At 41.7% G+C, this 27,203-nt stretch overlaps 1 protein-coding gene across 2 annotated transcripts in view; it reads right to left on the bottom strand.

Moving 5' to 3' along the window:
• Positions 1–21,456, bottom strand: part of LOC121304828 (RAC-beta serine/threonine-protein kinase-like) — a 35,163-nt gene extending 13,707 nt beyond the window's left edge. Inside the window, exons 1-3 of one of the 2 annotated variants that reach the window (XM_041236237.1) lie at positions 20,960–21,456; positions 6,122–6,287; positions 1,093–1,221 (exon numbers count right to left, since the gene is read on the bottom strand). In XM_041236237.1, the coding sequence (XP_041092171.1) occupies positions 1,093–1,221; positions 6,122–6,167 (175 nt within the window). In that variant the 5' untranslated portion in view covers positions 6,168–6,287; positions 20,960–21,456. Of the gene's footprint in view, positions 1–1,092; positions 1,222–3,697; positions 3,822–6,121; positions 6,288–20,959 lie in introns of those variants that run through there. The other variant, XM_041236238.1, reaches the window with a different exon arrangement.
• Between the last annotated feature and the right edge of the window lie 5,747 nt (positions 21,457–27,203).

The following is a 27,203-nucleotide window of genomic DNA, read 5'->3' as shown; positions in this document are numbered from 1 at the left end:
ATTAGCGTATCGGTACACCCAGAGATGTGCTGAAAATGGCTCTTGATTGAAGTTAAATAGCCCAGTCTAAGGGACATCCAACATTAAAAAGAATTGTCAGATACACTTAAAAGTGAAGAGTGATTTAAACACAACTTTCTCTACCCATGCCTTATTACAGCACAGTGGAAAACAGACCCCAACACTGGAAAATACATTCTGAATAATGATATTAGCTGAAGGAAATTATATACTGTGTGTGTACCCACGTCCTAGGTTCCATTGAGGAGTTTTAAATTTAGCCCCCTGAAGATTGATACGAGGTCAGAAGTGAGTTTTGTGTTCTCAATATAGTACTGTAACCTACAGCACAAAGAAACTCCAACACACAATCCAGCCCAAAGAAGCCAACAGTGCAGCATACAAGCTAACGTGCGAGAATGCGACTGACTGGCACGGCATGCACAGAACTGCAGTTTCTTGCGACAAGGTGGCAAACGCCTCTGGACAGCAGTAGGTACAAAGTCAGAATAAGTGAGCTCTTATTGCAAATCACAGCGCAATGTCGGGGCGAAGCTCTGTGCTGAGATACAGCAGTACCTGGGTTAAGAACATCTACCCACTTCACTTAAATGCGTGTTCTTTATCTTTTTTTCTAGGAAACTGTTCTTTCAACCCATATTCATAGCACGTATAACCCTTTGTGTTCTGCCTGCAACAAGAACGGAGGTGCTAGTATATTGGCACTGTGGGAAGCCATGATCGAACAGCCTTATCATGAGGGATCACTGTACTATTGAACCCGACTGGTAATCAACACATGAGAAATAAACAATAATAAATCTAAGCAGAACGTCAGAACTACGGATAACTTCCACCAAGGATAAACCACATCAAATTCAGCCCATAAGATACAGGCTTACAAATCCCGATCTTAGTGGTCAGAACTTGTGCTAAAGAATGTTTTAAATCACAAACAAAACATAACAGGCTGAAGAGTTTATTTGATTGACTGCAATGTGCAGAGTTAGTCATAGTCCTCTTTTGTAATACTTACCAGGGATATACATGAGGGGTTAATAAAAAAAAAAAAATGAAAAAGATTACACTTACCGCCTACTGTGAAATTGTTTAAAGGGGGCAGGATGTGGTCGGATGTCTCTGGTTTCTCTTTGTAGCCGATAAAGGAGCCATCGCTCTTCAGGATGAAATAACGGGGTCTCCATGTTTTAATGTACTCTCCTGCAAGACCAAACATGCCGACTTTAACATAGGAATTCAGGGAACAACAAGCTTGGGGGTGTCAGCTCAGGGTAAGCAGGGCTCGCTCATGTCTCAGAAAGCTGACTGGCTCGGCCCAGTCAGAACGTTTTGGATGGGGATGTGGTCACACACAGCATGGGAAAGCTATGCAGCAGCAGGGTCAGGTCAGGTCTTGCTGGGTTGGGATCTGGCACTGCCTGCTGTGTACTCGGCAGTACTTCACTTCCTGTACACGAGCCAACCCTTGCATGAAGATACTAAGTAACCCAGAAGAAGTACGGCAACCAAACATACAAATTTGCAATTATCATCTCGTACACAGGGCAATGCACGTGTGAACCTGTAAAAGCCAGGAAAAATGACACCATTCAAAAGTTTAGTTATAATAAGACTCTCCTTTTCAACATTAATTTTTCAAAGGCTCCAATTATTGTAATAAAATCACTCGCCTTTTAGAGTAGATACTTGACCAGGGTTCTTCACCAAGAAACTTGTTCACCATTGCAACAGGTTTCGCCACTTTCAGCTTACGAGTCGTTTCTGACCAGCTGAGCCGACACGCTGCGATTGCGTGGGGAGGAGATATCCACAGTCAAAAGCAGGAAAGCGTCAGGCATGGTCTGACCCCCGCTGCATTTGCTGTGATTTTCCCAAGCCTGGAGATCTGACCAAATGTGGCAAAGCTGCTGCAACCATTTGCACGATTCCCAGGTTTCATGAGGTTTCAGTAGAACTTGAGCTGGTGGAAGGCGAGTGGTTTTAATGCAGTAGTTTGTGAGCCCCCAAAAAGGCACTATTGAAATCACAGAACATGAACCTTCATCTGTTTAATTAACAAACAGCTGGATGGGAGTTCCAGCCGAGGAACAGGCCACAGCAATGCCATTATCATTGCTGCACAACAACTTGACGTTATTTTTCTACCTTTGAAATAATCATGGTAGGTCCCTGTGAAGCGTTTCATCAGTAAACCCTGATTTTAGAACAGCTTCTTTATTGCTGTTCCCTTATTGAGGAACAACAGATCTGCTGACCTCCGTATGGTTGTGGTCCTCAGAGCAAGACTGTCCTGTGACTGTACATTTTGTTTGCTGTAGTCCTGCCAGGTTTTAAATACCTCCACACACAATCTCAATATGCCGCTACTTTCTTCTCAATAAATGACAAAATAGCGCCTGTGCTCAGCAAACAGTTTTAAAGAGGTCACAGCTCAGTAAACAGAAGGCTGAGCTATTGACTAGTGTGGTGACACAAGGGGTTTGTGAACCTGGGACGGCGACAACAAAACAGTTTCCCACGCTGACATATGTGCTGGGGTTAAGGGTGCGGCGGTCAGAATTCTGTGGTATACATACGTCCAGTAGCCAGGCTTGAAAGTTGCACTAGCACTGCACCTAGTCCTGAGTTTTAGAACTATGTTTAGGTGTATTACTGAAATGGCCAGGGGTTTGAACAATCAGCCCTGAATGAACTGACTCTCATCAGAGCATGAATACATCTGCCTTTGTAGGGTTACTAACAGCAGCTGTTGACATATCTATAAAAGGAACAATTCACTTAACATCAAACTCCGGGCTTGTGGTCATTTCAATAACAGACTTAATTGAGGCTAGTTCTGAAACCTAGGGCTAGGTGCAGGGCGAATGTGAGTTTCAACCCACGCAGCAATACATTTCTGAAATGTGGATGTATCTAAGATTTCCAATGTGAATTTCCCCATTCTAGCTTCATTCAAATAGCAGCTGTGTGCCTATTCTTACTCCATCAAATCAAGTAGAAAGGACCTTGTTTCCCCCATTCAAAAGGAAGCAGCTTGGCATAGTATCTGTGTAGCTGTGTATGGTCAGTGGCATCTCATTTAAGAGGTACAACACTGTGCACATACAGTACAGTGCTGTTGATAGTTATTGTAAACTTTTATAAGTGTTAATGCTGTATGACCAATACGGACTGCTTGTCCACTTTAACAGGAACAGTGCCTAATATTGGGTTGGGCCACTGTTTGACCCGATCACAGGCTTGACATGGCACAGACTCCACAAGGTGTTGCAAGGTCTCGAGGGATGTAAATCTATTCAGGTCTCTATCAATCTCCTCAAACGAGTCGCACACAATTCTGGCACGGTGGCTACCTTTTTTGAATAAGCAGTGGAACTAATCAGTGTTGGTACAGAGCATCGGTAGCCTGTAAATCGACAGGGGCATGTTTGGGGTTTTCAGTGGATTTCATGCAGCTTACCAGCTGTTTCTCTGACCTTTGCACCATTCCAAAACGTTACAGAAGCCTACAGTATGGTATAGCCTACAGCTCTACTTTTACATTTGCAAGTGCAGTTTACACGCTGGGAATACCAGTCTGTGCATGCGTGAAACGAAGAACAAAATTACTGGCGAATATTTCAGTGAAGCATGTTCTGTTTTGTAATGAGTCTGCTTGACGAACATAATTACTTACGGAAGCAGGTGATTTGTTATTAAAATGCCGTTTCTGATTCATCAATCCTTGCTCACTCTGTGGATTATATAGAATGCACTTGGGAAAACAAATGAAAATATATTAGTGTTGGGTTTTTCATATTCAAATATTCTTTCAAAGTATAGATGATTTTTTTTTTTTTTTTTTTTTTTTTTTTTTTTATTTAAGAATTAGCTAGAAAACAAAAGTGTAATTCATACCAGTAACAACTGGTTTCCTCATTTTGACAGTAATTTATAGATTCTGTTCCAAGGTCGTTTTCTTCTACAGAATACATTTCAAGCAGTGTTTGTTAGAATATTGCACTGTTTTCTAAATTGCATGAATGCAAGTGTAACTCTGAGTGTATTTCTAGCGCACATCACTGGAGGTGAGAGACTGTGGTGTTTTGTTTAGTGTTGGGGAAAAGTGTGGGTTACTGTAAATGGCCTGATCTCTCATACTGCAAAATGCAAATCAAATCTCAGGACAGCTTGGCTATTTACTGCAACTAGCATCCATGAAGAAACATTCTACTATAACAGAGTGACATTTACCACTAAGAATAATATGGCTATAAAATATATACAGTGATGCATTTTTGGAAGGTATTAATACAAAATACCTCCGGCACAAATATTCCAGCTCATTTCAAGCTATTTCAATAAAATAGTTAGCTAGTTAGATTCATCCAATATACAGCTCTAAAAAGAAACTGAATTTTAAGGTTTTAATAAATGCTGGTTTTGTGAAGTCTTTGGAAATCGCAGACTGGCAGTGTGTTCGTTTTATTCATTATCCTATGTCTTTTGGACTTGGGTACATTCAATATTTACTTAAACCGTGTTGTATTTGTTGTTTCACTTCAACTAGAGCAAACGTTTCCAGACAGTGGTAATCTTGTGCCACCAGCAGTAATAAAGCACATGGCATGACAGCCCGTACAGGGCACGCCTGTAGTACCATTGACTCTTGCCCTTCACCAGCACTGAAATGTAGAAGCATCAGAAAAACAAACAAATAAACGCACTCCCCTGCCTCCTTCGAGTCTCCAGTTCCAGTAATTGTAGCCGGGTTCGGAGAGTTGAAATTGCAAACGTGGTCAGCGGAAGCAGGCTGATACAGTAAACTGCACAGCTGTCAAGCGTGCTGGAAGAGCAGGAAAGGTACAGAAATAGAGCTGATTCATGGAGCTAATTTAGCGCTCTAGATGCTGGCTATATCTGTCTCCATGGGAGAGGAATCTGGGAGCCTTGAGAGAGGGGGGAGTGGGAATGTCCCATGCCCAGGATAGTCGTCTCCAACCTGGGATTAATATATATCTCAATTTACAAACGGAAGTGTTTCACTAAAAAGTGAAGAAAAACGAACAATTAAATGTTTTTTTTTCTTTTACAAAATAACTCAAAACCGTAAAAATAATTAATAAAACAAACAAACAACCAAACACATTATTATTATTATTATTATTATTATTATTATTAATAATAATATTTAGGGTGCCCAAATATTTTGCCCCATGTTATCCTAAATGTACAATCTCGTGCCATTACCAGGGCAGCCACTTCTGCACCAAAGAGCAACACTTCTTGTTCTGCACCACAATAGATTCACTTCAATATTCAAACAAATTTCAACCTCAGTCAAAAACACCAAAAATATTAGCAGTATGAATTCATACAGTGGTTTGAAATGAGACCTGGGTGTTGTACAAAAAACTGGAACATCCAGTCCCAACAGCATTTGCTGCACTAACATGCATACGGCATAAAATGAAGCAAGTGTTGACTGTTTCTGTTTTGTAGACAGTGACATTTTAAGTTTCTACAAAACTGGATGCTTCATCCGCAACTATTGCAGAAGCTTCAACAATTCAGCAAGAAACGTTTCGACGAAGCGTTGCTGCACTGCAAGTCTGCTAGACGAAACGTTTGTCAGTGAATTCCTGCATTTTCTTTTAGAAAAAGGAATTGCTTCCCTGGGTAAAAAGGCTTTTCAAACTGAGCAAGGTTATCCAGTAAAGGAAAAAGAAATGAAACATTTCAAATGTCTTCATCACACACAAAAGTAATTTCCTTTACGAATCAAAATACCATTAAGAGCATTTTGGTCTAAATCTGATCTGAGCTCGTCTGGAGAACCCTAACTGAACCGGCCTCCTCGTTCTATTTAAATGTTACAATGTGTCTTTAACTCTGCCAGCCCAACATACTCTACTTGCATGCACGCACACGCACACACACACACACACATCGTAGATCCTGCTATTGTGCGATACCCCAGGAAAGTGTAAAAAGCAAAAATAACATTTGAAGCCACTTTAAAACCCTTCTCAGCTCAATTAACTGCCAGCTCTCTGCCTCGCAGACCCCCCCCCCCCCCCCCCCCACTGGGTCACTAATGTTTGAAGTTGTGAACGGTCACCTCTCTTGTGAAGCCAGCCCTCCCGCACCACGGTCACTTCGTTCATGCTGCGGCCGGAGTGCGCTGTCTGCTCCTCTGTGTGGTCAAGCACTGGTCAGCGCGTCCACAGCGTCACGGAGAGAGGGGAGGAGACCTTCCACAGAGTCTCGGGGGAGGGGGGGGGGACCTGCGCGACAAGAGGGGCAAACATCGGTGTTATATAGGGGCAGGGCATCCCAACCTTTCACTTCAGAGACTGGACCTACACACATTCAGCCAAGTGGATTACAATGCACAGCCAAACAGAGTCAGGGAGAAGCAGTGCCAACACCATGAAACTGCTCGGAACATTTTATAAAATCAATAACACACCCAGGGTGTTCAAATATGGTGCAGTACCTGCAGGTCTGTGCTAATTAACTGCACTTGGTTTCGTCAACACCCCGAGGCGTGCGGATATTGGTGCATATTTGAAAACCCTGCCCTGTGTCGCTGCTTTCATACAATCAAATCTGCACGATTGGTTCCTGAAACACTGTCAACAGGATTGAAAGACTCTGTGGAACCCCCAATGCAAAGAAAGCAAGAGACAGGGTTTTAGACTCCGAGTGCAGAAAAAGAACAGGCTGGGACTATATTATACTGTCAGGGATATACTGGAGGCTGGCAAATTTATAGCAGTTATACAAAAACATGATACAGGTGAACTGGCCCTAGTTTGATGCTGGCACGAGACAAGATGGAAACATGCCACGGCCTTCACCCAGTTCAGCACTGCAGCTTCATGCGTCTCTGTGGTGCCGTGCATGCCAGCGCAGTAAACTCTGATAACAACCGGTACTCCATGTATTGTCACATGAACCCATTAACCCGGGATTGCTGAGGCTGCTCATTCACAGAGCAGTCTCATCAAGTGCACTCAACACACAAGCTTGCATTTACCAAAGCAGCTTTCACTCCAGGGCATAACACTGGAAGCTACTTGTGAAAGAAAAACAACAACCGAAATGAATCCCAACTAGTAAGAATCAAACTGGTTAAAAAGAACATTTCTCACTGTCTTTAATGCAGAGTTTCTTTTAGGATTTCTGAATGTATGGTCATCCATTTTAATAGCTATGTGACAATTGTTTTCTATAAGTGATATGATTATGGACAATATCTAGATATATCATTTAAAACTGAAATAAATTAATCTCTACGACTCCTAGCAAAATACTGAGGGATCAACCCGGGTGCTCACCACTTTGACACTTAACAGCTCTGCATGCATTCAGAATGAATTCTGCACACTCTAAGCATTTCTAGATTTAGCGGTCACTTCAGACACACTATTGTAACTGCACATAAATGGTGCAAATCAGTGTCTCTTAGAAGCAGGCCTCTCGGGCTCCTCTCAGAATACCAGTTTAACCAGTGAGTCGTGTTACTTCCAAATAAGCCAAAAGAGCAGAATGGCAGACTGGCCGACTCCTGCCCTCCTCTGCCTCCTGACCACAAGGCTGGACACGGCGCTGCAGGGACCCAGGGCAGGCAGGCGGGCAGGCTCCCAAACGCTTGTGGTCTGGTAGACGGCCAGAGACATGAAAGTGATTCTCTTCCTGACTGTATATAAAAAGTTCTGCTCCCTGCATTGTGGTTTCACTCCAGCTGAGCCCAGCGCACACATGAAACCGTACTCCTGCTAAAGATCACTCAGGGATGCCACAGGCTGGGTTTACAGTAAATCAGCAATCAGGAGGGTGTGCAGGGTGGCATACCACAGGGAATGGAGCACAGGTGGGGGGGCAGGGGGGGCAGGGGGGCTGCATTGGATCGCATGCTTCGAAGTGGATCTAACTAAATACTTTCGTGAATACCGGCTATCTTGCCCTTTCATTCACTATACTGGTCCGCAGGTTCCAAATATAAATATGACAATGCAAACGTTTTGTTTTAAAACATCAGGTACTGCACTAGGTCAAAACAAGTTCTGGGTTTGCTTGTAGTGTCTTCCCATGTGATTTCACCACAGCCACTTCAAGCAAAGGACGCAGAGTCATTAAGGGAAACAACAAGTTGGTTCCTAACCAAAAGCAAAGGCCCTGCAGGTAAAATGACCACAAAGAAGTGTAAGACTCTCAGAAAGCAAGTTGTGCAAACAGAGAGTTCTTTAACCTCATTTGTTTCCTGTTTGTTGATGCTAAAATCACTGGGATCTCTCAAGACACGCCTTGGCAGAGTTTTGAGATCAATCAGCTACTAGGAACTGGATAAGCACAGATGGGCTGAACGGCCTGCTCTTGCTCAATTTCTTTCATGTTTTAAAATGAATACACACTTGAGATCCAACCAGGGACTGACATGCACTATACAGGACACCCAATGGAGCGTTTGAGATCCAATCAGGGACCAACGTGAACTACATGGAACACCGGATGGAACAGTGGCTGGATCAGCTCTGTATGTTGCTTCCAAAGCACAAGAACACAAAAACACAAACATCACGCAGCTGACTGACAAGCAAACACAGACAAGGAACTTGAATTACAGAAGAGAACTCAGCCCAGTCCGATGTATCCACTGATAAGGCACTGCACAGTCTGTGTTACAGCAGAGACTGGTACAGGCTAAGCAGCAATGCTGCTGGGGGATTGAAAACACACACTGACGCAAACAAGAATTTCAAGAACGGAATAGCTAAAAAAAAAAAAAAAAATTATACAATCTTCTCCTTGCTGTAATGTAAGAAACATTTAAAAAATGTAAAGCATGTGCACCTGCACTGGGTTAAACAGCAGTCAGCAGTCATGGGCTTTTATCAAACAGCTATTTATTCTACCTACATGATCGGAACAAAATAATTTCATAAATCTTACCTGCTGCGCGCTTCCATTCCCTACACAGGTCTTAAATGTGCAGTTTTGAAAGAATCACATTTCATGGCAAACTTTTTTTTTTTTTTTTTTTAAAACACGACTTAGAGTTCTACACTTGGTTAAAGAAATCTCTGTTTGCAAGCCATGCTTTCACTTCGTGTTGCACCTTATCGGTCATCTAGTGGGTGAAATTGTACCCCACTCCTTCAACAGCTTATTTCCTGTCATTAACCAATTAGCTGCTTCCCCTTCTGACTGACATGTAACGCGCCTACTGGCAGGAGAGAAGCTTCGCACACAGCCTCACTGAGAGTTCAACACAAACATTTACAGAACAAAACATCTGCCTACAACAGAGTAGAGCCGTGCATAGATTCTGATGCAGGCACTCCTACTGCAACACATATCACTTATTATCAACATTACCTTGTCTGAATATAATGGGAAGCTCCTAGTAATATCAATCTCAGTCATACGACACATTTCCACTTAATATTACTTTGGAAGCTTTACATTTAAATCTGTAGAGCTACACATGTCCTGACACATTAAAAGCAGCACAACACAGCTTTTAAATGTTTTAATTACTACAATGAACAATAGACCATATATTAATTATGCAGACAAACACTAATTATAATCAATGCAATACCTACCGTAGTACTCAATTCTAGGTTCTAGACGTAAAAGTATATTAAAATGTGCAATAACTGCTCTCAAGGTGCATATAAAAATGCGACATGTAGACAAAGGTACCTTAAGATATTCTCACAATCTATTACCCCCAATAACTAATGCTAAATAATATAATTCTAGATATAATAAAGTGTGCTAGCAGGGCAGACACACATACAGTGACTAATCGAACGATCGCACGTCACGCGATTTAAAGTAACTGCGCAGCGTGTGGTTTCAGATGGATGGTGTGGTTGCAATGCATTTGATTTTCAGATGCCAGGTGCCTTTTGCACCCAGAGCAGCCAGAGAAAGGGATTTGAAAGCTTTGGTTAGATCACCTCTGTAAGCCCGGGACTGACGTCAGAGCGTCATTAAAAGAGAGTGCAAATTATCCAAAGTAACTGCTGTTGTCGTCAAAGCAGAGCAGATGAAAGGCTTGTGTGGGCGGCTGAAGGGTTCTTCTGTGTTCCCGAGAAAATGTGCAGAAGAAAAAACAAGCAGGTACATCTAGCTGCTAATTATCAGAGTGACGTACAAACGCCGGGGATATGAATATTAATCCAGCTAACATTGTGCTAATTAACATGTTTTTTCAATGGAATATTATCATCAGAATATGACCGAATTCTTTCGGGAATATCTACAGAGAAGACAAAGCTCTCTTGGTTACGGTGAACTTTGGACAGAGGGAACAGACAACCAGAGTTCAGGGCTGACCACCTAAGACTCACTGAAGCATGCTGTCCACTGACAGCACTCTGTTGGGTGATTTCTGCACAGTGCTGAACATGACAGTTCTTGCTTATTCAAAGAAGGGGGACCCTTTTGTGCTTAGCATGTCCGTCTGTCTGTCTCAATCTGCACGTTCTGTCTTGCCTTTACATCACCTCTCTGCATCACCCTTACACAGGCAGCAGGGTGTGTGCTGGAAAAAGTAACAAAGAATTAAAAATGTTCGTTAATGTTGTTTTTTTTCCTTCTTGCATCCGGGACTATAAAATGATTGCGATTCCAAACTGCGTTGTAGATTTCAATGAAGACACTTTATTAGATACAGTAGGGCAACTGGGTATTCTTTTCCTTAAGCATAAGTTATAATGTTTATTCATTTAAGGGTACAGAAGAATCTTTTTATTTTACTGTGTTACATGTTCCCATGTGTTGCTACAGCTGTTTACATAAGGTGTGTGTGTTGTTTAATTAAGTTTTGACCAGTTTTTTTAAACTTAAATTGCATTGTCTGCCTTAAGATGGCTCCATATGTAACCAATGTGGAACTCTCATCCTTCTGCTCACTGGTAAATCCATCTCAGTTACATATGTGAGCAGGAGGATGATGGGAAATGTAGTTCTGAGAGGTCCATGCAGGTACATGTGAAGCCACCTTGAGGCTGGGAATGCAATGTAAAAGTTTAAAAAAAACTGGTAAAAAAAAAAAAAAAAAATTAAAACAATACACACATCATACGTAAACAGCTGTAGCAACATATGGGAACATGCAACACAATAAAATAAAGACGTCCTTATGTACACTTTAACCAATCAGAAAAGACAATTAAATACAGATGCATATTTTTATCAACCAATCATATCACTGACCACGTGGGTCCACCTTCCTTTTATTAGCTTAACTGAATGTAACATCGAAGCCTCTTTGATGTTTTACTCAGGAAACCATAATGTAAGGACGGAAGGATATTGTAATTCTTTTGAATGGTTTTAGCCATAGAATGTTATCTCTGAGGGTCCCCTTTAAATTGCCATATGGTGCATCTCAAAGCTTTCTCCTTGCCACCAGACTCCTGCTCCAACAATCAATACTAAACCCAAAAGTGACTCATTAACTGAAACCCAAATACTAACAGATTCTTAAACCCAGTTAATTCTGTTAATTTCTCGTTAAGTGTATGTTTCTCCAACACGTGGAGAAAGACTGATCAAGGCAGACAACATACACCTAGTTTCTAATTGAATTTACCTATAAGAAGAGACACTGTCAATCTTATAAAGACTTTCAGACACTGTGATCGTTAAGTGATTATGAGGACCCTCTGTATATGCCTGGACTGGTTTTCAAGTGCATTAATTAAGAAAATCCAGGGTTGGAATAAACACAAATGGCTGAAATATGTAGCACATACTTTGTCCCATTAAGGTAGTCCCTTGTGTGATTCATTATTAATTGCTATGGCCCGACTCCACACAGAACAGGACCAGATTCTGAGGAAGCTTGCAAAGGCATTAGTCATTGAGTTTGGGTGTCGAGTTCAGTTACTAAATGTTTTGCCAGTTTGAGTCTGCAATGCTTACTAAATTTGGAGCACTGTAGTGATGCAAAGAATGAGTCTCACTGTGAGAGTCGGTCTCTAGTCTGAACTTCTTTGCACACAATTTAACACAATGAAGTGTCTAGGGAGCTGATCCACCTATACCCCGATAAGTCACAGATAGCTTTTCAGAGCATTTTACAGCACTGGGGAAAATCTCCCCGGACTGCATCAACCAAGTATCGGTGCTTACCCAGGATCACCACTAAACTAGCCGATGCAATCCAGGAGGATTCTGTATTGCTGTAAAACGCTTTCAATGGTTTTCTGAAATATGTTACGATACCAATAGCCAGGGGTCACGATCACAACGATACAAATATAATTTAAAAAACCGATCAATACATTTCACCTTCTCTCCGCCACATTCATTCAAACGAGGAGGTCTACAGACCACCCACTCAAAGGTTCTGCTGTGCTGTTGACTTACAAACTGTTGTTACAGCAATAGTCATAGTAGTAGTAGTAATGAGATATAAAGTGATGCAGACGTGTTCGGGGGATGGTTATATTCACACAGTTTAACAGCTGCATGTCGTCAATGTAAAGTGCGTAGTCAAAATAAATAAGTCAACTTGCATACAGTATACAAGCCAGCATTAAGTGCGGTTTTCATGTTGCTCAGCACACATGGCAATATACATAATGATCTTTATAAATTTGATTTGTTTTTTCTGGTTTTGAAACGACTAGACATGAGTTTGGTTCAAAGCGATCTCGTTTTTATGTGTATGGAACCTGGCTGACAGCAGCTGCTACATTTGTTTCATGCTGTGACAGGGAGGTCCGGAGACTGACTAGGGGGCGTGCCCGGGGAGGCTGCCCAAAGCTCACCAATCCCAACTAAGTATAGAGAGGGTTTCGTAGTGTAGTAGGTTCCTGGAGCAGGGCGTCTCTTTTAGCGAGACTGGCACTCGCCTTGTGTGGCAAACTTGTTTTCAGCTTTGTTTTCTTTATTAAATCCAGCGTTAGGATTACCGTCGTTGATACCCTTACCACAGGCCTGTGTTGTAATTAAATCTGCGCACCTGTGCGTCGTGTCAACACCCAATGCTCTGTGTCTGTCTCAGTATTACTCAGCGACGACCTACACACTGCACATACAATTGAAAGATAAATCAATCTCTACAGACACACTGGCGGTCCAAATCATGGTGTTAGTATCCTTGAAATGGTGGTAGCCTAAATAAAATGAACTCAAAATCTATCTTTAAGAGAGGTGGCAACTTTCCATTCAGGGATACCAAGATATTTCAAAGAATTTTATTGGTCGTGCTGGGGTACTGATGCACTTGTGAGAGAGCCTGATCATTCCAATTTAAAGAGGTGATAGATCTTTAGTAAGTACGTGGGTCTGAGTGCGATGAAAGGGACAATCAATGCCCCACCCCAGTTATTCTGTTGTTCAGGTGTATTGACATGCTTGTTTCTTTTCCTGCAGTACTACAGGCCGCGCTGTACAAAGAGGCCTGCAAATGAGTCCTCCTGGCAGCTCTCCCAGTCATGGGGTAAAACCTGGAGCAGACACAGAGGCCAACAAGCCGAGCCGAGCCCCCCACCCCCAACCACATAGCACAGTGCTCAATAATGGAACCGGACCAGTCTATTGTGTAAATACAGGGAGACGTCTGCTTTTAAATTAAAGCTATGACTGGAAGATTCTATTGAGGTATGGTGGACAACAGAGCGAGATTTTCGGTAAATCAGATTAATTATAAGATTTATTTTGCTGGCTTCAATTAAATATTCATTAATCACCCTTGTGCTCTATTTGGAAGCCAGGTGCACGTGCTTTCGTTGAGCGTTTGTGCACTAAAGCTCTTCTGCTTGGATCGGTTTTGTGCTGGGAAATGAAAGAATCGAATGAAAAGAATCTCTTCTTGCTCTACAATAAGCGTTCTCAAAGCAATGAGCATCGATGACTACCCGCTCAATACTCTGTTAGCAAACTGGGCGCAGATTAAAACATCTTCACTGAGTAGGGTTGTTTGACTTTGACTGTGCAGTTGCAAGTGTGTATGCTAGGGTCAGCAGGACTTGAAACTTGCACTAGCATTGCACCCAGTCCTGGGCTTCACCTGTGCCTTTGTTTAGGTATAGTATTGAAATGACCAGGTGGGGTTTGAACAAGCTGCTAGCACTCTAAAATGGACAGGTGCATGTTGGGTTAGGGAGGCAAAACCGTCTGGACTGTTTCTCTTCATCGCACTACAGCAGACCCTACTGGCCAGGAGCCTGGGGACCTCAGGCAGACACCTGCGGGGCTGGCTTTTGTCTTCCAGAGGGCGGTGGCTCCCTGACATCTGCTCTCGAGCTTGTGGGTACAAAGAGGTACTTGGCTTGGTTGTGAGAGTGAAGGACACCCACTGACCTTCACTTCTGAGCTACAGCGGATGGAGGCTGCGAAGGAGGACAATCATTCAAAAACTGGGTTAAAGACTGAGGTTACATAACTGGGCATATTAAAAACAGTCACTTTCCCCAACACAGCATGAAAATAAATACATGCCATTTGAAATTCAAACACTGCTTGAAATGTATACATCTATCAATGTCTGAATCAAAAAGACGCAAAGGAAACAAATCTACATATAAAATGACGTCTTAAATAAATAACATACATTCTACCATACAGAAGAGCGATCCTTTTCCGTTCTTTAATAGATCAACTGATAGGGTACCGTGTTTACTGTAACATGACACATATATGCCGTAGTTGTTTTCCAGCTAATTAAAAATTAAAATGTTGTTTTGAAGCCAGCCAGAATGAACTTTCTCCTTCTAAGCTGAAAGCGGCCAGCTAGCACGAGGTCTTCAGCTTTGTGTCATTACAGTAGATTTTCCAGGGAGCTGATTATTCAAACTCCTGAAACCTGGTCATTTCAGCACTAAATCTTTTCTGAAACTCAGGACTGGGTGCAGGGCTAGTGCGAGTTGCAAGCATTGCTATGCTACAAACAGTTCTTGGGTAAAGACTTCTGTAGATTCCTTTAAAAAGTCATACTCATGCTACATAAGCAATGATTAACATATTGAGTAACTTCACACTGTTACACCAACAAACGAGGCTGAAATGTAAACGGTAAACTAAAATAAGCAATGCATAAAAGGGGCCATTCCATGATAATGTAGGGTTTGCAACACTGAGTAAGCCTTGATTACTGTATCCACTGCCAGTGTGTTAGTACTCCTACACGAAAGTCCTAGGCTTGGGTGTGATCTTACCAGTGTAAAGCACACAGTAGTGCGTTTCATTAAACTTGAATGAACTGTTCTGAGCATACAGATAAGCGGAGTAAGGATGGACAGACAGACCTCTATATATCCCTAGATTTAAATACTCTCACTATCAAAAATGGGCACATTTGAAAGGGACGTACGTAGACAAAAGCCCTCCTTTACTGTGTTGAGGGTGCTGGGGTTTCCTTTTAAGAATCTAGATTTGGGTTAAAAAAAAATTTATTTGCAGGGCGAGCTCCACTTACGTTATAAATAGAGCACACATCACGAAAGCAAAATACCCACAGCACTTCCTCAACAATCATTAACAATTCAATACATGAAAATGGTTTAACCCTAAATTAAGCAGCTGAATTTAGAGAACTACTTTCATTAGATGCATGAGAGAGAGAGAGAGAGAGATGGAGATAGGGAGGTATAATCATGTACAGCTCACGTTTGATACTGCTGGAGAAGACTTTCTTTGTCCCAGGCAACACCGAATAGCACTCAGATTGTAAGCACCTCGTGGGATGTAGCCATTCCAAGTCACACAAAGCAAGAAGCTCAGCTGCTGCTAATCTGCTACACAGGGTAGGGTCCTGCACCCGGTCGGGTTCGGGTCGCAATGTGAACTTTTTCACGGATCGGGTCGGAAAATGTAATTTTCGGGTCAGGCTCGAGTCTGAACTTGAATCACCAAAAACGTTTTTCTGTCCATTCAGCGAACTTCTCTGTAACCCTTTCCCAAATAACCTACTAGAAGGTAAATGTACCAGTATCTCCTGCACTAAAGCAGGAGGCGGTTAGGGAGGGAGTCAGCCGACCAAGCTGTGTCTTGTTTGACACGGCGCAAGATCCTTTTATCACATCTGCTTGGCGATATTAAAAATGCCTGTGGACGAGGAGAAACAAAAGATAGCGCAACGTTCATATCATGTAGTGGATAGTAGTGAATATGCAGTATATGGAAATAGTTAACAAAGGACTGGATCCGTTGCTTGCAAAACCTGTCATAATGTTTCTGTGAACGACAGCCACCAAACTGGTACATCACCTCTGCGAAAGCACAGGTGTGGCTCCCTTTCAACTGGTGACACGAAAGGAACAGACAGGTATATTATAGTAAAGTAAGTAGAGAATGTTACAATGTTAAAATATATCCAGACCACTAGAGACAGCTACCACACTGTATTCTCTATTGTGTAAACACAATCTGTGGAGAATGGTAAAGATATCTGTGTGATATTAATTGTTCCGAGCAAGGGTTTGAGAAATCAATACCAGAATATCCATACTGCTCCTTAATGCTGGCTTCATGCAAAAATATTTTTAAACTTGTGGTTAAACGTTTCATAATGACAGACTGCCACGTGAACAAACAAAGGTGAAGCCACGTTTGGAAGTATTTTGAGGAACCGGACGAGAAAACCGTGCTATGTAAATAATTATGCCAAACAAAACTGGCGTACCACAAAAACACAAACTTCTGTCCCGTGAGAACATTGAGTATGTTCCCCTTCACATGTTAATTCAAGGAGAGTGGGTCAAGGTATGCCAGTAACGGCTCTAAATGCAAAACCATACATATCAATACACAGCAGTTTTGCAAATAAAACACATGCATGTTTTTTTTTTTTTTTTTTTAATAGATAATGTATGAAGGTTTGAATGAAACCCAACTCCAGTCCTGCACATGGAAAGTTTTTTTTTTTGTAATGTGTAGGGGTACAGAGTTTATTCTGCTCCTCTTAGATTATACCACGTTATCCAAGGATACTTAAATCTTCAGGAATTTAAAGTACGTCACTGACAAAATAATTCCACTAAATCTTATCGAACACGTTTTATTGTCACACTTCCTATAAAAACGAAGCACACATTACGTTGAACCCTAAATATATCTTTTTTTCCCATAGCTTTACAGAACGTGAACCAAAAAACTGGAGGAAACTCCCAAAGGAACCCAGCCGACACGAGAGGGGCTTCTGGGAATTTTGAAAAAAAAAAAAAAAATCAGAATGTTTATACTAATCTAGAAAAAAATGTGTGCCATGTACTTCATTTTAAAGAAATGCAAGTCCCAGCACTAGTTTCCTGACTAATGCGATTTCAATTCAATTGACTGGAAGTATCTGAAAGAAACAATCAATACATTTTTTCACAAACAGCTTTAAATAAATTACCATCTAAAAAAAAATCAAATAAACCTTTACCATAATGTGTTAGACAGCCCTATGAACTAATACATATTAGGTAAGACTTACTGGAATGAACCCTTTCTGCTTTGAATTCAAGCTCTTTTTCAAGCCTGTTTTATTAGTCTGCAGTACATAACATTATTTACATAATTTATTTTGCATTTATCCTCAGTATACACTGTTTAATACAGCACTTTAAAAGGACTGAGCAAAGCTTATCAGTTCACTAATAACCAGGCAAAATAAGCATTAAAAGACACAAGATATGTGCTTGTTTTGCTGTGGAACTTGAAATGTAGCACCCGAGAAAGATGGACAAATTTACAGACAGACCCTCCCACATATACCCAGATACTTATGATAATGTTAATACCAAAGTTTATGACAATTGGGTATGTGTACAGTATCTCTAGATATGCAAAAATGTAAGTGTGATAAAAAAAGAGATACCAAAATATCAATTCCAAGTGGATATGCGGTTTTCCAGATACAAAAACCACTTGAGAATGGGAGACAACAGAAGTATTTGTGCGAAATGTGAGAGAAACCAAACCAGGTGATGCAGCAGCAGTGCCAGGTGTGGTATGCTATACCTCTGTCTGAAAGCAGTGCCAGGTGTAGTATGCTGTACCTCTGTCTGAAAGCAGTGCCAGGTGTGGTATGCTGTACCTCTGTCTGAAAGCAGTGCCAGGTGTGGTATGCTATACCTCTGTCTGAAAGCAGTGCCAGGTGTAGTATGCTGTACCTCTGTCTGAAAGCAGTGCCAGGTGTGGTATGCTATACCTCTGTCCGAAGGACACCTTGCTGTCTTTGCACCTTTTTCTTTGCAATTTGTGGAATATTGCATCACAAAGCATTCCTCTCTGATTGAGTTTCATCTCTTAAACACACACACTTTCACATAACGGGCTTACACATAATCTGAATGTTTGTAACCATTACAGGAAGAGTACTGGAATCGCATTATTTGAAATGATTAACATTTGTGACAGATCTGCAGTGACTGACATCTGACTGTACTTTTAAGGAATGGCTAAACTAAACCTTTGTCTGTGTGTTTTTTTAAACAAGGATATAACAGATGCCCCCTTTAATTTAATCACTGCTTATAATGTATAAAAGGTGCATTTATAAACTTTATAAAAACTCCTCTGTTTTCTTTAATTAATATGATGTTAAGTGTAAAGTGACATTTTGACGTTTGTTTGATCATGTCTAAAGCATTTAGCTACCTGATGTTTTCTATGGTGTTTAAATTGATTTATGAACTGTTTGAGAACTTGCTATAAATCACTAACAAGCACCGTGTGTATTTCCACTCGCCTCTGATACAATCGCTCAATGCTAAACTCTCCTTAACTCTAAGGCATTTACATCATTCGTTTATGTGTTGATCTTACAAAGCTTGTTAGAGAAATCAAGTACTGGACACAATATCAGATAAAACATCAAAGCACTGAGCAATGCCATTAGGTCTGAGATTCGTGCCAACTCCAATGCCACAAGCATTAACCTGAATTTTCATGGACTAACTTTAAAACCCGCTTCAAAATCATGACTGCCGTGCAGGAATAATTCGTTATATAAGGCGGGTCATGGTATAAACTGGGTTTCACGTTGGCCTGTGACAGCACATTACGAATGCAAGAAAAAAAGAGAAAACTAACAGTGAAATAAAGAGCAGCGTTTCAATACTGTACATTTAGTCGTTCTTCACATGAAACACATGCATAGAGTTCACTACAGGGCTAACAAGTTGGGTATCATTAACTGTAACGAAACAGTGTCCTTATCTTAAAAAGGCATAACTTGTTGACTGATGACAGCCATCAATCAGGCGTTGCACTTGTTTTTTTTGGGGGGGGGAATAAGATTGTGTTAAAACAGAATTTTGGTGACGTTGGTGTTTTGTAACTGAAATGTATCCCATTAAGACCGTCCGCAAAGCATTTGACAGGCTGCACAAAACTTCAGTTTATGAGCCGAGATGACTGGTTGTTAGTTGCGTTGGAAATTAACTCTATCCCGTGTTCGCTTAAGCCCCTTTCACATTGGCATGATCTACCCGGGTCACAACCAGGACCAGCTGTCATGTCGGTCGGGTATGTGATTTCACACTGCTTTTGATAAAGCAGGGTTGACCTGGGTGACAGACGCTGGCACACCAATGAGCGCGTCAATGCCCTGAAGCTTCTCTGGTCAAAGGTGGGGGGGTTAGGGTTAGGGTTAGGGTTAGGGTTAGGGTTAGGGTTGGGGGGTCGCTGGGACCGCAGTACCTGGGGGGGGGTGAACCCGTTATCCCTGGGACCCAGGTACTTGGCTTCACACTAGGCGGGATTGTGACCCGGTTAGCCCGGACCTGGGTATAAGTGCCAGCGTGAAAGGGGCATTAGCACAGCCCGGCTACACAAAATTTGACAGGCTGCGCAGAACGTGACAATAAGCGGGTTTGCCAGATGATATCAAGGGAGGTCATTTCTCTGAGGTGCATGGCGAGTGTATTTTGAAAACCCGTTAATAATAAACGGGGCATGATATTACGCGAGGTGATATAAAACGCGTTCGTCTGTACATATTCATTTACAAACCGAAAATGGTTTTACTGACCAAGAACGTAACTAGTCAAACCCATTTAGAATCACTTAAATATACCCTAATGGGCAAACCCCCGCTTAATATCAAAGTGTAATGTCTATATATTGAATCTGTCTATAATTACTTGGGTGTACAATGCATTGAGTGAAACTGCTCGCTATAGTACAGTCTGGGGTTGTGACACAGGGAGCTACTCCGTGGAGATCGCAGGTTACACCGTTATATTTACAATAACACCGTACTACAAAAAAGTGCACGATATAAAACAATACCTTCGTTCACAATGTTCAAATAAAAAAGCAGTGTTTGTAAATGAACTGTATTTCAACCTACTGTAAACTAAAACACAATTTAAAAAACGGATGAATTGCTTAAAAGCATAACATTTGAAATATAATACATACATATACGGAAGTTATTTATCTGACGATGATCGCAACAAACATGAATTGGCTTGAAACTAAAAATAGAGCGCAAGCGGGTTTGTACACAACGGTAGACGAAGAGGTTTAAACAATGTTATTTACCGTGGTGTAATTAAAGAAACAGACAATGCAATCGTGCTGTTTGAATAATCAACTCGTTGGCCAGTTTTTGGCTAGCCGTTCCAGACAATTGACCATCACAGACAGTACATGGATCGAGTGCTGTAATGCACACATGCAGACGTGTCGTGAAACGGGTCTTGCGGAGCAGCAACACCACCCACGACACGCGAAAACTTTATCACTGACCGACCTGACTTCAGCACCAGCAAACCAAAGGTGGAGGTTGTTTTTTGGAGAGGAAAAAAAGAAAGGAGAGAGAGAGAGAGAGAGAGAGAGAGAGAGAGAGAGAGAGAGAGAGAGAACCGTGTCACTTCGAACAAGCAAGGCTCATTCCCACCGTTGGTGCAAAAAATGTTACCTACACACCGTATGATCGAGGGCCACGGGGGAAGGGGAGATCGTATACCTAATTTTAAAGTTACGCAGACCTTACCTTGTGCAACTGACGGCAGTATCCAATCCCTCGGCTTCATACACCCAAACGCGTTCCACCGCCCGGGCAGGAGTTCTCTCAGACGGGGATGCCAGGCGCTGTTGTCTTTGTATTTTGAATGTTTGCAGTTGCTCCTCGGACGCGTGAGGCTATTATTTTTGTAATGTTTTTCCCTGACTCAGCAAGCAAGGCCCCACTTCTAGTGCTGGTGAACCACAAAGGACCTACCTCTCTCGGCACAGAAACACAAACAGGAACTGACGTGCACCCCTGGCTGCTGAATGGCAGATTCCATAGCAGCGCTGTAGCGCCGAGTTGGAGACGCGCAGCATCCCCTATCCTTTGTGCAGCGCTGAAAGTGTTGCGTTTAAAGAAACAGCGAAAGCGTGCATTACTTGTTGCCACAACTACAATGTATCAGTTGCGTGGATGTGTGTGACCGGGCTCTGTTCAAACAATAAACAAGAACTCGTCCTGTAGCTCCTCAGAGACCGCAGCAGCTTTGTATACACTGTAATTAATAAACCACGCAGTGAGCGAAAAAGTCGTGAATAATAGTGTCGGGTGATATCTGTTGCCGTGCCAGTGGGTGGAACGTTTTTTTGCCTTGAGGGCACCAGATTCCAGGAATAAACTGTTGAGTAAGAGCCCTAAATAAACCACAGTGTTTGCTATGATCAACGCAATAAACTAGCCCTAATGCAATGCAGTATTGTGGGCAAAGCAACTGCATCACGCAGCTAATGGGAATGCAATTCTGTAGTATAGAGTTAATGTGTAAAACACACACACACTCAGACACGTCAGGGTTCACATATCTGTTTAGGAAAATATATTCCAGAATATATCATCTGTGTTATTTAAAGCAAGCACAAATTCGTGATATACAGCAGTTTTTTAAATTAATTGAACACTGACTTTACAGTTTGTTTGTTTGTTTTACATTCCCCCAAAAAATGTCGTTTTGATCTGTACGGTAACAAGCTCCAACCAGCCTGCCACAACATGCATCTCTCTTCGAGGAACGCAGCTTGCTATTGGAGGATTCAATTACACCTTCCGTTCCTGCTAACGGGGGCCGAGGGGGGAGTCAATAAGGGGGCGCGACTAGGACTAAAGGGCCAGTTCTTTTTTTTAAAAAGATAGAACATTTTAATGTAAATCGCATATTCTTTCCAAGATTTAACCAAATAAAAATGTCCAGATTTAGCTAAATACATAAATGTTAACAAACACCTTCGTAAAAGTCGGAGTGCAAGCGCAGCTCTGCGGCATACAATGTGTAATCAAACGCGTCAACGAGGGTGGGCTTGCATCTAAAGGGCTGTGGGCACACACGAGTGACGCGGGAGAGCGAGTAAAAAATAACGAAAACTATTGATTTAAATGGGTAAGGCACACCTCAAGCGAAACGAGCGGCGCAAATGAATTGTGCAAATATATCTGTGTATCTTTGTAGGCACATTTTTTGTTATTTTATTATGTGAGTACAAAGTTCAAACCACGTCTGTTTGAAGATGAGTCTGTTTAAAGAGGAGGCCGACTTTATATGTAATGTAGAACCGTTACATTCAAATGCACAAGTGAGCAAACATGGAATTCAATACAGTGGAAAAATAAGAATGTGGCAAAAGACACGTTGCTGTGGTCAGTTTTGATTGGCTGTGTGGGTGGAGCTAAATCTATTCACCCATCACATTGAAACACATCAGCAGGATTTATGCACTGTCTTCAAATGTCAGCTGCTAATTCTGTTTGAGTGAAAGTCTTTGTTGTGACAGTAAAATGGGTTTGGTGTCTCAGTCTAGCCCACCTATGTTGGATTATTGTAATCCACCAATAAACCCCAGCACGCAAACCCTGGGCATTGACAGAGGACACAGTTGGAAATTCAGTGGAGATAGGCTAAGGACAGAGGGAAGGAGACCCACACAGTTGAGGCAGGATCACTGGATAAGACCTGACTTGACAAAGATCAGTCCTGTCGGGACTGGCAGAGGGCCGATGCTGGTTCTCATGGTGTTGATGCAGGTCAGTTTCCTGCAGACCAGCTCCTTCAACAGAGTGTAGCCACATGACTCAGCTCTCCTGGCAGTCCCACACTTTCCAAAGAAGGGCTTTTTGTTTACCAGGCCCCTATGACATCCCACAGAATGTCGAGTAATGCGTTTTGTTTTTCGTTGAAAGAAGGCCTGGGAACCGGCTGCTGGTATTTAGTTAATTAGATTTCAAAGCGATAAAAGCCTTGTAATAGCTGACCGTGCGTAGCATAGCAACGTGCAGTAAAGCACAGTGAAATAAAGTACTGAAATTCAAACATGCACTGCCTTTAACATGTAGTGAAGCACGGAGAGGGTAATGCGCCAGTCCCTTCTCAAAGTTCACTGCTTTGGTATCTCCCCTGCTAAAGCACAGTAAAGTGAAACACAGAAGACAGTGAACCAGCCCCTTAAATTAACGGCTTCGTCATGTTATGGTAAAAGCACAACACAGTGTAGTAAAGGGCAGGGGACATCCTAAAACGATGTGAAAAAACCTCTTCAATGTGGCTTAATGTGAAAACAAGTTCAATTCAAACCAAACCCCCTAGATACTTTGCAAATGGCAATCCCAGCACTTTCCAATACAAAAAAAAAAAGAAAAGGATTTTCATTATCATACACAATAATCACGTTAAACCCTACAACAAAACACCGGCTCAAAGCTGAGCTCAGTGTGAAAAAAACGCTTGGCTTAGAACCGATCCCCATAGAAACCACATGTAATAAGCTTAACACTTCCCAGTGCTTCTCCAAAAGGTGGGGTTGTCATGAACACAAAGTAATTAAACCCTACATATACGTGCTTACAGTGAGCACATGCGCCACGTTACACGTTTTTCACGTTACGCGTTTTAGGGTGCTCCAAGCACAGAACGACCCCCAATCTAAAAGTTTACCGCCAGCCCGGTAACCAGCAGCCGAGACTCGGTACGATCTGCCCGGAGGATAGCTCCTTGCGCGGAAGGAATTGGCTTTTACCATCACGCCATGGAACCGTTTTGTTAAATTTTAATAGCATATATTCTACACAGTTAAACAAAACTCAGAAATATCGCTCCCGTGTGCAAAATGCTGAGGCGCTGTTTTGCATTTATGATTGCATTCTTACAGGTCGGCTAAAAAAACTCGTAACACAAGTCTATTCCTACCCAGAGAGTAAAACAAGAGGCTAGCTATTGTATATCAAGTTTCTATGCATGTACACGTTTTAGACTAGTTTGAATCACTGCTACTTTTACGTTTGTCGTCACACCATTGACAATAGTAATACATATAAATACATGTAGAAAATACAGTTAAGAATATACAAATAACAACAGAATAGAAATGAATATAAAGTTGTTACACAAACGTAATGAACAAGTAAATAAACAAATCCGTCTATTCCATTAACGGAGTTTGTAAATTACAAGCTGTGAAATGTCCTCATTGTAAAATGTCACTGTGTAATAATGAATGAGATAAAACAATGCTACCTTAACCACACTATTAATGGCCGTTGTTCTAACCATTTACTTCTACAACTAAAGGTTGAAGAGCAGTGTTCGTTCAAACAGACATGTTCCTTTAAGACAGATGCAATTTGTGATAAAGCATTACAGACTCCATTAGAATATCTTCCAATAATAACAACAATACAGTATATACGATCTGGACAGTAAGGGTTGTTTAAATATTTAGTAAACTAATTATCAGTACTTTATGAAGACAAGCACTGGATTTAAATACAAGCAAACAGCAAGTTTTTTTTTTTTTTAAACGATAATGTAGGTCACTATTTCATGTATTCTGCACTTTCCACTGTATTTAATGTATTATGCATTGTTTTTTTTTTGTTTTGTTTTTTTTTTACTGTATATCATGCATTATGTACGTCATGCGTAAAGATTTCACAAATTGTTTAATAATACCTAAGAGAACAACAATAACGTAGAACACTTTGCGAACGATACTTTCCGTGATATATTTTATTTCTAACTATCTAACTAACTAACTGAACTAGTAATGGAGGTCGTTACCTCCATATCTAATATCCGTTTAAAGTAAAAATCGTGACTTTACATAGAGTCCTTTTCGTTCGAAAAGCAACTTCAACATCAGAACGTTTTTACATTGTAAATGCTTATAGCTAAATATCGATTTGATAATTATACGTGCGTGTCCTTTCGATGTCACGCGCGCGTTTGTGTGTGTGTGTGCGTGTCTAGCCATATATATATATATATATATTAATGTTTATAAATGCAAATTACACTTATTTCCGTTTCAGTAATGTGTCGAGGCTTATCATTACTAAAACACTTTGCATACTTTTAGATGAAAAGGACTTGGGGTAGTAGTGGATGAATCTCTTAAGTCAACTAGACAGTGGAGAAGCTATAAAAAAGGCAAATAGAATGTTAGCTTATATAGCCAAGACTGTTGAATTCAAATCTAGAGAAGTTCTATTAAAATTATACAATGCACTGGTATGACCACATCTAGAATACTGGTGCAGCTCTGGTCCCCATTATCATAAGAAAGACGTTGAGGCATTGGAGAGATCTCAGAGGAGAGCAACACGATTAATTCCAGGACTGAGGGGCATGTTATATGAGGATAGGCTGAAAGAGCTGAATCTGTAGAGCCTAGAAAGCAGGAGAACCAGAGGCAACTTAATAGAGATATTTACAGCTGTCAAGGAGTTTAACAAAGTAACTGCTAAGAATTATTTTCACAGGTCACAGAGAGCAGGACCAGGGGCCCTGGGTGGAAGCTGAAGAAGGGCATATTCAGAACTAAGGGGAGAAGGAGCTTTTTTACAGAAAGGGTGGTGATGCATTGGAACAGGCTGCCGGACAGAGCTGTAGAAGCAGAGACTATCAGATCCTTCAAGAACTGGATGCTGTCATGAACAATACTGTATAACCTCTCTGCGACCACAATAAAATCTTTAGCTGCCTGGAGGAAGGACAGTCCGTTCAGCCACGAATTCCCAGAGGTCTCACTTCATCAGTTGTTTTGTTCTCTATTACTCTGAATAGCATGGCAATGCTTTTTGTTCAGTGTGGGTTTCCATAGTGTTTGGGAATGAGCTCCTGCTGTGTGGGTTACCTAGGAGACAGAGTGGTTGTTATGATGACTACGCTGATAGATTAAAATATCCTTGGTTTAACCAGGTTTTATATTAAGCTTTCTTCTCGGACCTGATCCCTCGAACTTCAAACAATGAATTTTATTGCAGCGTGAGTAAACCCTTGCCCGTGTTCTGCATTCAACACCCATTTTGTACATTATTTATTTCACATCAGTTTCAATCAATTATCAACACTGACTATTACGTTTCATGTCTAAACTCATAATCACGCTACTATTGTTTAAAATTATAATTATGGAGTGTGTAGTATGTTTGAAAAAAACAAAATAAAGGCACTCTAGTCGTGGAGTGTGAAGGACAGGGTCTCTCAGTGGAGTGTGAGGGACAGGGTTTCTCAGTGGAGTGTGAGGGACAGGGTCTTTCAGTGTAGTGTGAGGGACAGGGTTTCTCAGTAGAGTGTAAGGGACAGGGTCTCTCAGTGGAGTGTGAGGGACAGGGTTTCTCAGTGGAGTGTGAGGGACAGTGTTTCTCAGTGGAGTGTGAGGGACAGGGTTTCTCAGTGGAGTGTGAGGGACAGGGTTTCTCAGTGGAGTGTGAGGGACAGGGTTTCTCAGTGGAGTGTGAGGGACAGGGTCTCTCAGTGGAGTGTGAAGGACAGGGTTTCTCAGTGGAGTGTGAGGGACAGGGTTTCTCAGTGGAGTGTGAGGGACAGGGTTTCTCAGTGGACAGTGTGAGGGACAGGGTTTCCCAGTGGACAGTGTAAGGGACAGGTTTTCCCATTGGACAGTGTGAGGGACATGGTTTCTCAGTGGACAGTGTGAGGGACAGGGTTTCTCAGTGGAGTGTGAGGGACAGGGTTTCTCAGTGGAGTGTGAAGGACAGGGTTTCTCAGTGGTGTGTGAGACAGGGTTTCTCAGTGGACAGTGTGAGGGACAGGGTTTCTCAGTGGAGAGTGTTAGGGACAGGGTTTCTCAGTGGAGTGTTAGGGACAGGGTTTCTCAGTGGAGAGTGTGAGGGACAGGGTTTCTCAGTGGAGAGTGTGAGGGACAGGGTTTCTCAGTGGAGAGTGTTAGGGACAGGGTTTCTCAGTGGACAGTGTGAGGGACAGGGTTTCTCAGTGGACAGT

This window comes from Polyodon spathula, chromosome 40 (assembly GCF_017654505.1).
Source record: "Polyodon spathula isolate WHYD16114869_AA chromosome 40, ASM1765450v1, whole genome shotgun sequence".
Lineage (NCBI taxonomy): Eukaryota > Metazoa > Chordata > Actinopteri > Acipenseriformes > Polyodontidae > Polyodon > Polyodon spathula.
This window is presented reverse-complemented; position numbering and strand designations above follow the sequence as displayed.